At 38.9% G+C, this 16168-nt stretch overlaps 1 protein-coding gene across 2 annotated transcripts in view; it reads right to left on the bottom strand.

Moving 5' to 3' along the window:
- The window catches only part of DHX35 (DEAH-box helicase 35), a 73667-nt gene that overhangs the window by 46181 nt on the left and 11318 nt on the right, over positions 1–16168 (bottom strand). For both annotated transcript variants that reach the window (XM_089896894.1, XM_022592412.3), the window contains exons 3-5: positions 15783–15875; positions 8295–8372; positions 2559–2663 (exon numbers count right to left, since the gene is read on the bottom strand). In XM_089896894.1, coding sequence (XP_089753020.1) covers positions 2559–2663; positions 8295–8372; positions 15783–15875 — 276 coding nt within the window. The remainder of the gene's footprint in view (positions 1–2558; positions 2664–8294; positions 8373–15782; positions 15876–16168) is intronic.

Below are 16168 nucleotides of genomic sequence, written 5' to 3'. Positions count from 1 at the left end.
GGAGTGAAAGAGAACTTGCCACCAATGACAGACCACCAGTCAAGAACTGGGTGCCCTGAAATTACTACCCAATGGAATACAAAACTTTTCAGGAAAGACCCTCTAGAGAGAATCATTTGGTTATGCAGTCCACTGAAACTTATCTAAAAATTAGCTCGTGTAAATATATTTGATGGTATAGAAGAATAACCCCTTTACCTAGCAAAATGAATGTCAAAGGTAACAAAATACAGAAACTTAGAAAACAAGGCCCACATTTTTACAAATCACTACATTTAGATCATCTATTTTCAGCTTTCCTCTGTTGCAAGCTGAGGTAACTGAGTTTCTAACAACCAATATTCATTTCAATATTCATTTTCATTCATTGTTTACAGTACTGGGGAGACTCTGATTCGCACAGTGGTATACACAGTGGACACTGCTGAGTTGATTTACACTGATCACTACTGCTGCTAATTATTTTACTAGTAGCAGCAAGGTCAAAGAACACACATATAAAATCCATTATCATGTGAAAATGGGAAAGTTCTAATTAGTGCAAATAACATTTGTGAATTCTACACTTTATCAATTTATACTATTGGGTGGGCCAAAAAGTGCCTTCGGTTTTTTAGTAAAAATAAAAGACATATTTTTCATTTTCACCAAGAACTTTATTGAACAATGTATTCACCGTTTTGTTCCACTACCTTCTGCCATTTTTCAGGCAACTTCATAATTCCATCTTCCCAAAACTTTTTATCTTTTTGAGCAAAGAACTATTCCAGGTGCCTTTTACAGTCTTTCAGGGAATTGAAATGTTTTCCATTAAGAGAATTTTGTAGGGACTTCCCTGATGGCGCAGTGGTTAAGAGTCCACCTGCCAATACAGGGGACACAGTTTCTAGCCCTGGTCAGGGGAGATCCCACATGCCGCGGAGCAACTAAGCCTACAAGTCACAACTACTGAAGCCTGCACGCCTAGAGCCCGTGCTCTGCAATGAGAAGCCCACGCGTCGCAAAAGAGTAGTCCCCGCTCACCACTAGAGAAAGCCTGCGCCTAGTAACCAAGACCCAATGCAGCCAAAAATAAAATAAATAAATAAATAAATTTATTAAAAAAGAAAGAATTTTGTAAAGACCAAAATAAATGGAAATCCAAAGGTGCAATGTCTGGTGAATATGGCGGATGAATCAGAACTTCCCAGCCAAGCTGTAACAGTTTTTGCCTGGTCATCAAAGAAACATGCAGTCTTGCAGTATCCTGATGGAAGATTATGCATTTTCTGTTGATTAATTCCAGATGCTTTTCATCGGGTGCCGCTTTCAATTGGTCTAACTGGGAGCAGTACTTGTTGGAATTAATCGTTTGGTTTTCCGGAAGGAGCTCACAACAGAGGACTCCCTTCCAGTCCCACCATATACACAACATCACCTTCTTTGGATGAAGACCGGCCTTTGTTGTGGTTGGTGGTGGTTCATTTTGCTTGCCCCATGATCTCTTCCGTTCCACACTGTTGTACAATATCCACTTTTCATTGTCTGTCACAATTTGTTTTAAAAATGCAACCTTTTCATTACATTTAGGTAGAGAATCACATGCGGAAATATGGTCAAGAAGGTTTTTTCGCTTAACGTATGTGGAACCCAAACATCAAAGCTATTCACATAACCAAGCTGGTGCAAATGATTTTCAGCACTTGATTTGGATATTTTGGGTACGTCGGCTGTCTCCTGCATGGTATAACGTTGATTGTTCTCAATTATTGTTTCAATTTAATCGCTATCAACTTCAACCGGTCTACCCAACTGTGGAGCATCGTCCAGCAAGAAATCTCCAGCACGAAACTTCACAAACCACTTTTGACACGTTCGATCAGTCACAGCACCTTCTCCATACACTGCACAAATCTTTTTCTAACGTTTTTACCTTTCTTGAAATAATAAAGCATAAAACGCCGAAAGTGCTGCTTTTTTTCTTCCATCTTCAATATTAAAATGGCTACACAAAAATCCACCAATTTTGATGTCTTTTTAACGCACGCTGATTATGACAGCTGTCACATACAATTTATCAAAATTGTCTCGAATGAAGTTAAAGACAACTAAGTGCTACTAGAGCCATCTTACGGAAAAAAACGAACAAGCCTTTCGGCCCACCCAATATTTATTCCTGTTTTTAAGTCTTTTATGGGTAAGTTTCTATATTTAGTGAGCTATGTGGATTGGTGGGAAAACAATAAAACAAACATGAGAAAGGTCAGTTTTGAGTTCTGGTTCCATCACCAATGCACACGTAATGTCAGGTAGGTCATTCAACCTCCCAGGTCCTCAACCTCTTCATCTGGAGAACCAAGGGCTTAGCTCTACTTCCAAGGTCCTTTCTGGGCTAAAACGCAAGGACTCGGAAAGTGCTCTGCACCTCCCAGCAGACTAACTTCCCCGAGGGCCAGGATGCTCTCATACACTTTCTGCCACAGTATCAGTGCCTCAGTCAGCAGCGATGGCTGCATGTTTTTATCTCCCCGCAAAGAATCTTCCTTATTCACAATAGGAAAAGCAGCTCTGCACCTCACCTTAATTCTTGTAGCCAGTGGGTTGGTGCAGTCATCAAAGCGGATGCAGTAGCCCACCTCGTGGCCCAGCACCGCACCCCTTTCCTCAGCCACTCTCCCTGCAACCTTTGGGAAGAAAGATCATGCTGAAAATAGAGACACAGAAATTACTGCCCAGAGCACACACTATGGAAAATCTAAAGGTCACTTATTTTTTAAATAATATGTTGAACACAGTGGGAAATGAGAAGAGAAGGGGCAGGTTATTAGAAAACTAGTGTGATAAACTTTGCAGCTATCAACTTTATGTATCTCACCTCATTCTATAATTGACTTGAGGCAACTTATAAGAATAAAAATGGAATCATGTAAATATGTTACAGATCAGGATCAAAGAAATTACAGACAAAATTCAAAAGATCAAAGTCAATGAGAAAATTTTTAAAACACAGATATGCCTAAGTTATTTAAGTTGAGCCACAAATTCAGCTCTAGATTTCCTGGTGGGTGAAGCAAAAAGGGAAAAAGAAATTTCAAGATTCACCCTATTCCTAAAGCTTTCTTTAGCACACCAACTAGGGACAAATTTCCATGTCTTTACACCTTGAAATAAAACAACTTCCACTGGACCATGAAGGCAAGGGAACAAGAACGATCAAATTCAATACTTGGCCATGTTCATTTCTCTTTGGAAGCGAAAGAATAACGTTTCCAGAGCAAGATAATCTAAAACAATCTGCAACAGTGTCCCAGCTACCAAAACTATTACAAGGGGAAATAGAGACAAGAATGCAGGTTGAAAACTTTTCAAAAGGCAGATGAGAAGGTTAACAAAGGATCCAAGTTAACGTAATAAAGTAAAGTAGAAAACAAAATACATAATGTATTATGAAGACCATAAACTACAGATATATTTTTCACCTACCAATAGATGACAAATAAAAGGTGAGGGTAGGAAAGAGAAAAAAGAATCCAACCGCAAGATCTCCTACTACTCCAGAAGGCCATTCAAAGGCTATTAGCTTATTAATAGAAAATATCCGAAATACTGAATAAACATAAAAGTGGAAGAACAATAATGCTTATAACTTAGTTTACCTTGAAAGAAAAGAGAGTTTAATGCTCATTATGTAAACTATCTAACAAAGAACCAAAGGGAAACAAAATTACGGAAGTTTCCTGGGGTCCCCACCCACCAACCAACCCCCATGCATGTCGTCTCCTCCTTTCACAGGCAAGGCAACCTCCCATGTAGTCCCTGCATCCTGAGTTTGGAACATGAGCTGACACAGGAGGTGTCCTGAGGCAGAGCTTTCAGCTACAGCCATAGGGCCACAGCAGCCCCAGGCTCAGGAGCCCAGAGGCTCCCTGCACACAGCTCTGCGAGCCTAGCACACTGGGCGTTATCTGACCGTTGGTGTTTAAGAAACTGAAGAGCAGATGAGGATCAGAAGTGGTTCCGCCAGATGACTTGAAATTACAGATCTAAGAGGCCAAGACAGAATCAGTCATCGGGCAGCTGATGTACACCATGTAGTCTTTCAAAACATCTTAAGAAACCAGAAATTCATCCTACACTGCTCTACCTCTGGAGGTTATAGCTCCTAATAACCAGGGTTTCACAGGGACAGTTTTGTTATTGTTTCAATTTCAACCCTACAGAACATTAAACTATAAATCTTGAAAAATGGTACAAACAGCGAATGTGTGCATAGAGATACTGGAGCTTATGGGCAAAACCAGCTCATAAGAATGAGCATAGGGTTGTCCCTGGTGGCGCAGTGGTTGAGAGTCCGCCTGCCAATGCAGGGGACACAGGTTCGTGCCCCAGTCCGGGAAGATCCCACATGGCGCGGAGCAGCTGGGCCTGTGAGCCATGGCTGCTGGGCCTGCGCATCTGGAGCCTGTGCTCCGCAACGGGAGAGGCCTGTGCTCCGCAACGGGAGAGGCCTGTGCTCCGCAACGGGAGAGGCCACAACTGTGAGAGGCCCGCGTACCGCAAAAAAAAAAAAAAAAAAAGAAAGAAAAACAAAAACAAAAAGAATGAGCATAAATGAACCAACCTCTCCATAAAAATATAATCATTTTATGAAGCCGAACATATTTATTCTTATTATTTCACTATTTGTATACATTTGCTACAAAATGGATTTTAACTTCAAATTCCTTTTCAGAAATTTTATCATGTATGATCACACCACTGGACATTTGCAAGGCCATATTCTGTTGGCTCTTTAATAGATTTTTACCTCTACTGTTTAAGTTCTAGTCCCAATAACCTCATCAATTAGACTGGATAAACATATCTTTTTAATAGAAACAGATATAGGAAAAGGAGGTCAAAAGGAAAACCAGTCACCAATCACTGAGCACCTCCTAGGTGCAGGTGCTGTGCTCCAAGCTTTCACAAATTTGATCTCATTAAACATGTACACAGTCCGTGAGGTGGGCAATAGACCCTCTTTTTTACAAAGAAAGAAACTGAAATGAGACACGCTTAGAGCTTGTCCTGAATCATATATCAAGGCAGGGCCTGGTCGTGAAGTCAAACCCAGACTATGTGAGTCCAATGAACATACTCATTAAGGAACTGCCTCTCGCAGAGATCAGGCAATGGCTTGTGTAATCTGTCCTTAGGCTCTGAGACTGTTTTCAGATTTTAGTCTGCACACAAAGTACTTTCTGAGATGCAGCATTTCAAACTGGCCAGCTCTATTAATACTACACAGCTAATTTATATACTCTTTGTTCTTTAAGAGAAAGCATGTGGTTTCATGGAAATTATCCATGGCTACAAATTTGGAGGAAAAATGCAAATTGATTAAGAGCTGGGATTCCAAACCACAAACAGAAAAAATTGTTCAAATGTTTTAAGTAAGTGAATCATCTTTCATGACATAAAAGGTTATGTCTAACATTGCAATCTAGTTGCCCAACTGTTATCTCCATTTTTACACACACACAGAAGACTTGGGAAATGTTTATCAATAATGTCTAACTTTGAAGACAATTAAAATGAACTTTGGGGAAAAAGAATTACACAATAATTAAAACTCAATAAGGAGTAAAAATATCTCAAGGAAATAGAATTAATTTCTTGTCCAGGTAGAGATGGCAAAATAAAGGCATCTTTGCCCCCATTTCCCTCTCAGAGCTAATTTAAAACAAAAAAATAAATAAATAAAACATATTATCAACCAAAACCTGCATCTCCAATGAAAGAAGGAAACTGGCACAAGCCCAAATAATAAACTAGGAAACACAGTTGCCAAATACTGTGAGGTCTGAATCTAGAAGAGAGGCCCAGGCCTCCTCACAACCAGAGCAGGCTGCTGGCTTCCTTAATGTGTCACCTCCTTAAAAGGCAGGGCTGACAAGCCTTGTATTAGGAAGACAAGAAGCAGTAGTGTGTTCAGACCCAGGAGACACAGGAAATGTCTCAGTGGAGACCCACTTTGACAGCAAAGAATCACAGAGGGGGAGTTGAAGGGGAAGGCAGGCAATCCAATAGCAAGTATCAATCCCAAATCAGAGAGCGCAAAGAATCTTGTCATGAGCTGCAACAGACCTCTCAAATCACTGAGGAGTGCTGGACCACATTCTCATCCTCATCCTCCACCAGCAAAGGACAGTAAGAGATTTGGTGAGAGGCCAGCCCAGAACAACCTCACAATTCTGCAGCTAGCAAATGAGCCCACTCAAAGGTAAGTACTTATCATAAAAATACCAACACAGCCCACTGCATTAAAGCCAACTAAGAAAGAAGGAAAGAAGGGAACATGAGCAGAAAAGCAGTTTAAAAAGGAAATTGCAAAAGTATTACCCAAAGAAACAGAAGTAGAATTCAGCCAAAGAAATCCAGTTTCAAAGAAATCACAAGCTTAAGCTAAAACAACTTAAAGAAGAGGCAAAGTCAAAGCACAGTTGAGGAGAAACAAGGTCTCAAATGTACAGGTCAGAAACCAGTCTGTGGACATCCCCCAAATCTCACAGCCTGAACATGCAAGAAGTTACAGAGAGGCTTTTCCCAAATATGAGAATAGTCCCCCAAATTTACACAATGCTACAAATGCTACAAAGCCAAAGGAGGTTCTCCACAGTACCAATAATAAAAAGCAAATCTAAATCACCCATGCTAGAGAAACATTAAAATACTGCTCTACTCTCTCTGAAGGAAGATAATGGGAAATCGTTGTCAAGTGAAGAGGTGGTCAGTGGGGATAGAGCCAAAAATTGCAGGAAAAAAGATTTACAGAAATGTGTCAGCTAATTAATAAAAATACTATGTTATTTTCTGGATTTTTAAAAAATGTTTGTGGTATTATCAGCTTTTAAAATTTGTAATGTATTGTAATATCTCCACCCATTCTAAATATTCACTTCTCTAGCTAGTAAAGAAACAAAAAAGCATTCAAAGAAGTGATTATGAGACCCAGATAAAGATACAAAGGAATCAAAATAGAATAAATTTGACTAAAAACAATCATGAACATTGTGGACAGGCTTGAAGAAATATCACAAAACAAACTGGAAAACAGATGATTCCAGAGAGGGTGCTAAATACCAAAAAGAGACAAAGGGGATCTAATATACACTTAATTGGTGCTCTTAGAAAAGAGAAAAAAATAAATGGAACAGAAAAGTGTGCCAAGAAATAATGGATGAAAACCTGCCTGATATAATGAGATTGAGCCTGAAGATTAAAAGTTCTTCCACATTTAATAAAAAATGAGACAGAACAATCAGCATCAAGACATATCCTGGTACAAAAACAAGCATGTTACAAGCATTCAAGCAGAAAAAGCAGGCCAGGAAGGTAGGGAGTGGAAAAACTCCACTGGACCTCAGACTATTTCTATACAGTGATCCTCCAGGCCAAAAGACAGTGGAGCAGTGTCTGCACAGCTCCTAGAGAGGATGAATCAAGAATTTTATATCAACAAAGACCACAATCAAACATTCTCAGGCATGTAAAATTCAGCCAATCAAGAAATAAAGTGAAATGAGCAATTCAAAGTTGGCAAAACCTTGGAAAATTATTAGTGATTATTAAACTAGAATTAAAGTTAAATACCTGTGGGAGTTATGATTACAGAAAAGAATATTTATAAATCTTGAAATAAAAATTATAGCACTGCATTTATCACAAATGGATGGAGGAACGGTAGAAAGAATCAGTGTGCTAATTTACTCTTGTGATAGGCAACTACCTATAACGTAGTTCCAAAAATGAGTAACACCCTAAAGCTTTTTGTAATCCTTTTTCTTAGTTTTCAAGCTTTAATAAATTCTCTTGTAGTGAAAAATTATTTATCCGAAGTTCAGTAATTACTCCTATTTCACTGCAGTTTCCTCTTTTGTTAAATTCAACAAAAGCAAACATATGGCTATGAACCCATTTTTTATAAAATCATTTCTATCCATCCAGCCAACCATTCATTTTTATGTGAACATAAAAGAGAAACTTGAAATGATGTTCACAAATGTTCAAACTGTTTTTGCTGGGTGGTGAGATTTGGGTTTTGGTTTTTTTTTTTAATCACTTCTTTTGTTTTGAATTCTGTACTTTATTACTACATAAAAATTCATAATGTACAGGTATCAATTTTACAAAAATAATCATAGTTCTTTTTCAAGTGAAGAATTAAATTCTTGAGGAGCTGCAAATCATATTCATTTGCAGCTTTTAGGAAACAAGGAAAAAGTTATTGAAATAGAAGACACAAACAGAGTCTTTACAACAAAAGAGAAACTCACTGTAACAGCAGCCACTCTTCGGGGCTGGGTCACTCCCACCACTCTTCCTTCGGCTGTCCAGCCAGCTTCTGCGAGGTACTACAAATAAAATCACATTTCAGTATACACCTGACACCCCTTCTCCAGAAACAATCTCCCCCAAGGTGACCCTGGATTATGTTAAAATCACTGAGAAAAGAATTAACAGATGGTTCTTCTCCCAGCAGAGATTTAAAAAACTATTTTGCAAATGAGGCATCTGAGGTTTTGAAATGTTAGGTCATGTGCTTAATTAAGTTCACAACAGAGGTGATAATCAGAAGAACTAAGGCATAAATTCAACATTCTGACTCCCCAGTCTTACAAAATTTCCCCGTACTACAGCTGTCTCAAGGAATTAAAAAACCATCCATGGGTCACTCAGAACAGTGCTAAATCTGTAGAACAAAGAATTTTAAAGTACACACAGAGACAATTCAATAAACATCAACCATACAAAATATTTTAGTCAGAGTAAATAAATATAATTAGATTTTTAAAACAAGACCAATAAAACAACATTTGTTATTGCAAAAAAAAAAAAATCAGACTTTATATACATGTATATATCCCATTAGATTTTATTAGTATACATTAAATTTGATTATATTATCTGATTTATTTCTGTATTTATTTTCCACATATACTAATTTCTTATGTATTTATTTGATTATATGCTTTTTAAAATCCAAAATGGATAACAGGGGTTATCAGAGTTACCTGTTTTCATAATGTCTAAATTGTTTTACAATCAATATATATTACTTCTATAACAGAAAAAGATTTAAAATGCTGTTACATACATGTATCTGCTCATTTATTCAAAAGAAATAAAGGAAGGACAAACCAGAAACTAAAGAGAATGGCTGACTACGGAGGATTGGTAGGAAAGGGGTGGAAAAAGGGAGGAATGAAAACATGGCAGCAGGGACGAAGAGGGAGGGGCAATGCTTTGAGTAGAGCTTTTTGTGTAGCTCTGACTCTCAGAACCACAATCATGTTGCACGTACTCTTCAAGTACCCAAATAAATACACAAAACCAACCAGGATGTGGAGGGAAACCAAAAGAAATGCAAACATTATCAAATGACCCTTTCTGTATTACAAATGAATAACTGATCACAGTGAAGGGGGTGGAGAAGAAAAGAACCAACCTAAGTAACTGAAAACAGTATCTTGACTGAAGGCCAGAGATGGAAAGAACTGTACCTAAGTGCTGTAATCTACTTAGTAAATGTTAGGGGTATGGGTTAGGAATTCTGAAGCTACTTTATGGGTCCTTTAGATGAGCCCTATGATGTGGGATTGGAATCAATGAAGTATCAGCATAAATTCATGATTTTTAATATATATACAGATTGATACAGATATATAAGTGGGATTATGTAGGGATTTAGTATTCATATATATTTCCTAAATCTGCCCACTGAGACTTATAGCAATGACACCTCAGTAACAATGAGCACCCTAGCACCCAAATCTTGATTTTTAAACACCATTCTCCAATAAAAGGAACCAGGGCTCCTTGGAGAAGTGGTTGATCCCAAGGCTAGTGCAGGAAAAACATAAGACAAGCCTGACACAGTCTGTGTTATTAGAAAGTAAGGAAGTGTTCAAAAAAAATGAATGGAGGCTTTTAGAAAGAACACAGGAGCCAAACTGAAGGAGCTCCTAATGACCAAAGCTGGACCATTCTGACCAACAAAATAATGGTAGTATTGGATTTTAACCCATAGAATAAAATAAATATCCATGAATCCATACCGATACACATAAATAATTGAATAAATAAATGAGGGAGAAAGAACAGTTCTTCCTTACAGAAGATTCCATTTAATAAATGTAAAAGGAAATAGGAATAGAGAAAATCCTTCATTAGGGAAACACCTGAGTAACTGCTGCAGACAAGATCTAAGGAGGGATGCTAAAATTAGTAGGTGATAGTTTGAAAAGCAGATTATTTGCAGTCTAAAAATGTCTCCTCCAAGATATTTATCAACTACAAAGGGAAAGACAGTAACTTTACAGATGAAACCTGGCACCTTAACAAAGTGATCAAATTATCCTCACCAGTGGTAAGACCACCATGTCAACCCTCTTGATACAATACACTAAGAAGGACAGACACATCATTTCTATGGGATTCTTGCCAAAAATGCATCAGCTCATTCTAGTCATGAGAAAACGTCACACGAACCCAAACTGAGGGACATTCTATAAAATAAATGCCTGGTACTCTTCAAAAATGTCAAGGTCATAAAAGATGAAGAAAGAATGGGGAACTTTCATAGACTGGAGGAGACCAGGGAGAAGGATCCTGGATCTTCTGAGAAGGAACTTTGGTGGGGAAACTGATGAGCTTTGAATAAGATCTGTAGTCTGATTACTGGTATTGTTACTGTCCTGCTTTTGATTACTGTAGTAAGGGAAGTGGGGTAAGGGGTCTAAGGGAATTCTGTATTATTTTTGCAACTTTCCTGTTAGTCTAAAATTAGCTAAAAATAATAATTTAAAAAATGCCTGTAAGGAACAGAGTGTTTTAGATAATGTAGGGGTTTTGCTATCAAAACTGTGAAATTTATCTCTTGCACTGAATACATACACAAAACACTACCAACCACCCCAATCAACACAAATTCAGAAAGAGAACCACAAGAATAATGGCTAAGATTCACCGAGTACATCACTAAGTGCCAGGAACTGTCTGGTATGCATAACCCCATTTAATCCTCACAACAAAGCCAGTGCGGAAGGTAATAGCATCATCAGCAATTTAGAGATAAGGAAACAAAGAGGTCATACATGCTTTGTCCGAGGACACAGGTAAAAATCGAAGAGCTAGGATTCAAGCTCAGCAAACCAAAGCCAAATAACCAGGACACAGCTCTACCATCCAAAATAAAACACACACACTCTCATAGTCAATCTCTTAGTACTAGTGTTAGGGGAAAGAAAAACAATTTGCACAATAATAAATCTGTCCATGAAGCCAGTCTCTCGATACACCTGGGATTTAGACTTCTGCCTGCTTATGGTTGCTTACAGGTGAAAATTTAAAGATGCTGCAAAAGCAGGTATAGTGTTGACATCAAGAGTCAGTGAATGTGGCTTCCCTGGTGGCGCAGTGGTTAAGAATCCGCCTGCCAATGCAGGGGACACGGGTTCGATCCCTGGTCCGGGAAGATCCCACATGCCACGGAGCAAATAAGCCCGTGCACCACAACTACCAAGCCTGCGCTCTAGAGCCCGTGAGCCACAACTACTGAACCTGTCTGCCACAGCTACTGAAGCCCACACGCCTAGAGCCCGTGCTCTGCAACGAGAAAAGCCACCACAATGAGAAGCCTGCACACCTCAACGAAGAGTAGCCCCCACTTGCCGCAACTAGAGAAAGACCAACACAGCCAAAAATAATACATTAAAAAAAAAAAGAGTAATTGTGGTGATGGTTGCACAAATCTGTGACCATACTAAAAACCAATAATGGGTGGTTTTAAAAAAAAAAAAAAAAAGGAGGCAGTGGATGTCACAGAGGGAGGTTATTGAATGAATTCCATCTCGGTTCTCTCTGCTCTTTTTAAGGGTTACCAAATCTGGTCTTCTTGTTAGAGTGGGATCAGGAAGAACTCCACCCACTAGAAAATGGTACTAATAAAAATTGTTGTAAAGAGCTTGTCTTCACAGTCCATTGTTTTGATAGAGCTCTAGGCAAAAATATCATCTAACTTCCACATATAGTTTGTGAAATTTCAAAACAGTTTCTTGACAAAAACCTGCTCATATTCTTGCCATGACCTTTAGTTCCTCAGCCTTTCCAGTTTTCCTAGGCCGTAACTCATATTTAGCTCCACAAGAAGCTGGAAACTGTGACTGTCTCAGAGAAGTGGAACTGAGCGGTAAGGAAGAGGAATAATCCTACCACGGGAGGGAGGGCAGATATTGGGGCCAATAACGTAATCTATTTTCACCAGCAAAGCTTAGGAGATTCACTTTTTACCATTTATTCCTTTGTGCTTTTTACATTTTGTACCATGAATGTATTTCCTATTCAAAAAATACAATGTTTATTTTAAAAATACAGTTCCTTAAAAATAATTAAAGTCAGGGACTTCCTTGGTGGTGCAGTGGTTAAGAATCTGCCTGCCAATGCAGGGGACACAGGTTCGTGCCCTCCTCCAGAAAGATCCCACATGCCGCGGAGTAAACTAAGCCCAGGCACCACAACTACTTAGCCTGCGCCCTGGAGCCCACGTGCCACAACTACTGAAGCCCACAACCACTGAAGCCTGCATGCCTGGAGCTTGTGCTCTGCAACAAGAGAAGCCACTGCAATGAGAAGTCCGTGCACCGCAACAAAGAGTAGCCCCCACCAGCTGCAACTAGAGAAAGCCCACGTGCAGCAACAAAGACCAATACAGCCAAAAATAAATTAATTTTTTAAAAATAATAATTAAATTCAAATGCATGTGCCCTTTGACCCAGCAACTCCATAACTACCTCATTTATTCTATAAATATACCCATATGTGTGCAAACTGAGATAGATGCAAATTGACTCACTGCATCATTGTGATAACACAAAACTGGAAACAACCTAAATGTCTACCAACTGGGAACTGGTAAAATAAATTATGTGGAATCTATGCAACTAAAAAGAGACTGATACATTAAGCAGAAAAAATAAAACAAGGTACGTAAAGCATGTATAGATACTACCATTTGCCTTTTTAAAAGGGGAGGAATAGATACTTATATATTTCTCTGTAAAACCACATTTCTGTGTAAAACCAATTAACAAATCTCTATCCAAGAAACTTGTAACATCAATTGCATCTGCATAAAGAAGTATCAGAAAATAGGGCAGAAGAGAAATCTTTCTCTTTTTATATCCTTTTGTGTCTTTTGAACTTTAAACCATGTGAATCTATTAAATTTTCCACCCAAATTAAAAATATTAAAATAAAACTTAGAAAAAAAACCTGCCTGTGTTTGCTGCCATACTGCCCAGGCTGGGTCCTCAGACCCTACTCCTCTCTCCCCTTCAGAACATTCTTCTCCCTGGACTCAACCCTTCAGCAGGTGCTCTCTGCTCCCTGGTAGCTAAGCTTTGCTGGGGGAAATGACCAGATCATTGTGCTATACTGTATTACTGATCCGAATATCTTCTACCCATCCCTGTGGGAAGACTGTATGCACTACCACCCTACTGCTATCAGACCTGGCCATGTAATTTGCTTTGACCAATGAAAGTGAGAAGCGCCACTCCCAGTCTGCAGGTTTAAGAGCCAGCTCATGCCTCTGCCACCTACTACAAGATCCACAGGTCCCAGACAGGAGCCGTGCCGTCACCCTAGGTCCCAGTGATCACGTGGAACAGTCCATACCTTGGGTCATCAACCCAAGAAAAGCACACAGTATGAGGAAGAAAAACACCTTTGTGTTCTTAAGCCACGGAGATTTTCAGGTTCTTTGTTACGTAACAGAGTTTATCCTCAGCTGACTAAATAACCATACTGACTAATTCCAAAACAAACTAAACTCATCTACTCTCACATGGCCCTTTACCTCTGTTCTATACTCCCCCACCTCACCACTTTCTACAGTGTCCTCATCTGTAAAATGAAGATAACAACACTGCCTACCTCACAAGATCACTGAGGATTAAACAGGTTAATATGTGTAGCACTTCATGTAGCACTTATTATAATTATTACTTACTGTTACTTGGTTTATTATCATTGTTGTTATTAATATCACTCTCTTGCTGATAATCTCTCAGTAATTTAACATGGCCCTTCTCCTGTGTCTCTCTTTAAGAAGCAAGTAATCTGCTAGGGTCTTGACACCATCTGCACATATGTTCTCCCTCCAGGTCACCATCTCCTCTACTGTCCTTTTCCCACTAGGTCATTCCCTTCTGCCTACCTTTCCCCAGCTGCACATTAGATCATCTGGGGAACTTTTAAGAAATTCCTATGTCTGGGCCCCATCCTAAATCCATTATTGGGTTGGGCAAAAGAAGGTTTATTTTTTCTTTATAAGAGTTCAAATATATGCAGAACTCATCTATGGTGCTAGAAGACAATAAATATCACCCTTGTGTGTATGTTTGTGGGGGCAGGAAGAAAGGGCAGGAGACCATAAGGGGACATGGGGGCTTCTGGGATTCTGGTGATGTTCTGTTCCTTGATCTGAGCGCTGGTAGCACAGTTGTATTCACTTGTGAAGGTTTATCAAGCTGTACAATTATAATACAGGTACTTTCTGATATGTATTTTATACTTCAATAAAAATCTATATTAAGGGACTTCCCTGGTGGTGCAGTGGTTAAGAATCCGCCTGCCAATACAGGGGACATGGGTTCGAGCCCTGGTCCGGGAAGATCCCACATGCCGCGGAGCCACTAAGCCCGTGTGCCACAACTACTGAGCCTGTGCTCTAGAGCCCATGAGCCACAACTACTGAGCCTGTGCTCTAGAGCCCGCGAGCCACAACTACTGAGCCTGCGTGCTACAACTACTGCAGCCCGCGCGCCAAGAGCCTGTGCTCCGCAACAGAAGCCACCGCACCACAACGAAGAGTAGCCCCTGTATTACTGATCCAAATATCTCGCCGCAACTAGAGAAAGCCCGCGTGCAGCAGTGAAGACCCAACGTAGCCAAAAATAAATAAATAAAATAAATTATTTTTTTTAAAATCTATATTAAAAAAGGAAAGAAAAACCTACAAGGACTCTTATCCTTGACCACTTAAATATCATTCTTCACTTAAGAGCTTCAAGTCGAAGCTCTTAAGACACACTTTGACTTCACCCTATCTTTCCACTCTTGATCTTACCTGTCCACTCTGTTGAGCCCCAAGCACTTCTCCACCCCAATATCTCTAACCACAATATTCACTGGATGAGGACATCTTCCCAGCCAACTCCCACTGATCATTCAAGGTCTATTTCTTTGTCTTTTTTTTCTTTTTAATATTTTTTTCCCCAATTTCAAATGTCATTTCTTTTATGAGGCCTTTCCTGATCCTTCTTTCCACTTCTATCCACACCAGATAAAATTTTGTCCTGTAAGAGAGGTTTCTTCCATAGCACTGCATAATTCTATAACAGTCAATCTTTATTCACAACTATAGCAGCATCCATCTTACACCACCTCTTCAACTGCAATTATTTGAGGACAAAAACTATGCATTACACCCCTTCAAATGAGTTCCCATTGTTCCTTTCAGAGTATGGCTATTCTATTATTATTTTAGAATTATAATAAATTGAAGATCGTTACTTCTTCTAATCAAAGAAATTAAAAGTTTAATAAAAGTTCAAAAGTTTAATAAAAAACATCTAGTTGGGTTGACTATTTCCTCTCTGAGAGGAGATCTTAAAAATGAAAAAAAATGGTAAAGAGAGTTCTCAAGTTACAAAATCCTTCCAATCAAATCTAAGTATAAAGACACATTTAAATGTACTCACTTGTGGAATCTGCGTGCTTTTCCCACATCCTGTTTCTCCAACAATCACCACTGTTTGATAGTTTTCTATCAAGTACAGTATATGATTCCTAAGCTGAAAAAATATAACCAAACATTGTAAATAGACATACATTTTCTCAAAAGACCTAAACAAAGATATTTAAACATTATGAAATGAGCTGTTTGCCAAAGGGAAGGAAATTTTAAAAAGAACTATCAAAATATATTTCTAATATACATCAAAATACATTGCAGGTACTGTTGGTGTCAGTACAAGGTGATACAACTGCAACTGAGTGTAATAACTTATCAAAATATATAACGCACATACCCTTTGATTCAAGATTTCCACTTACAAGAAGTTAGACTACAGACATCTTAATACAT

Source organism: Delphinapterus leucas, chromosome 15, assembly GCF_059928025.1.
Source record: "Delphinapterus leucas isolate spDelLeu-1000000601 "Yukka" chromosome 15, BTC_Dleu_Yukka2, whole genome shotgun sequence".
Taxonomy (NCBI): Eukaryota; Metazoa; Chordata; class Mammalia; order Artiodactyla; family Monodontidae; genus Delphinapterus; species Delphinapterus leucas.
The sequence above is the reverse complement of the archived record's forward strand: the minus strand, read 5'-3'. Positions and strand labels throughout refer to the sequence as shown.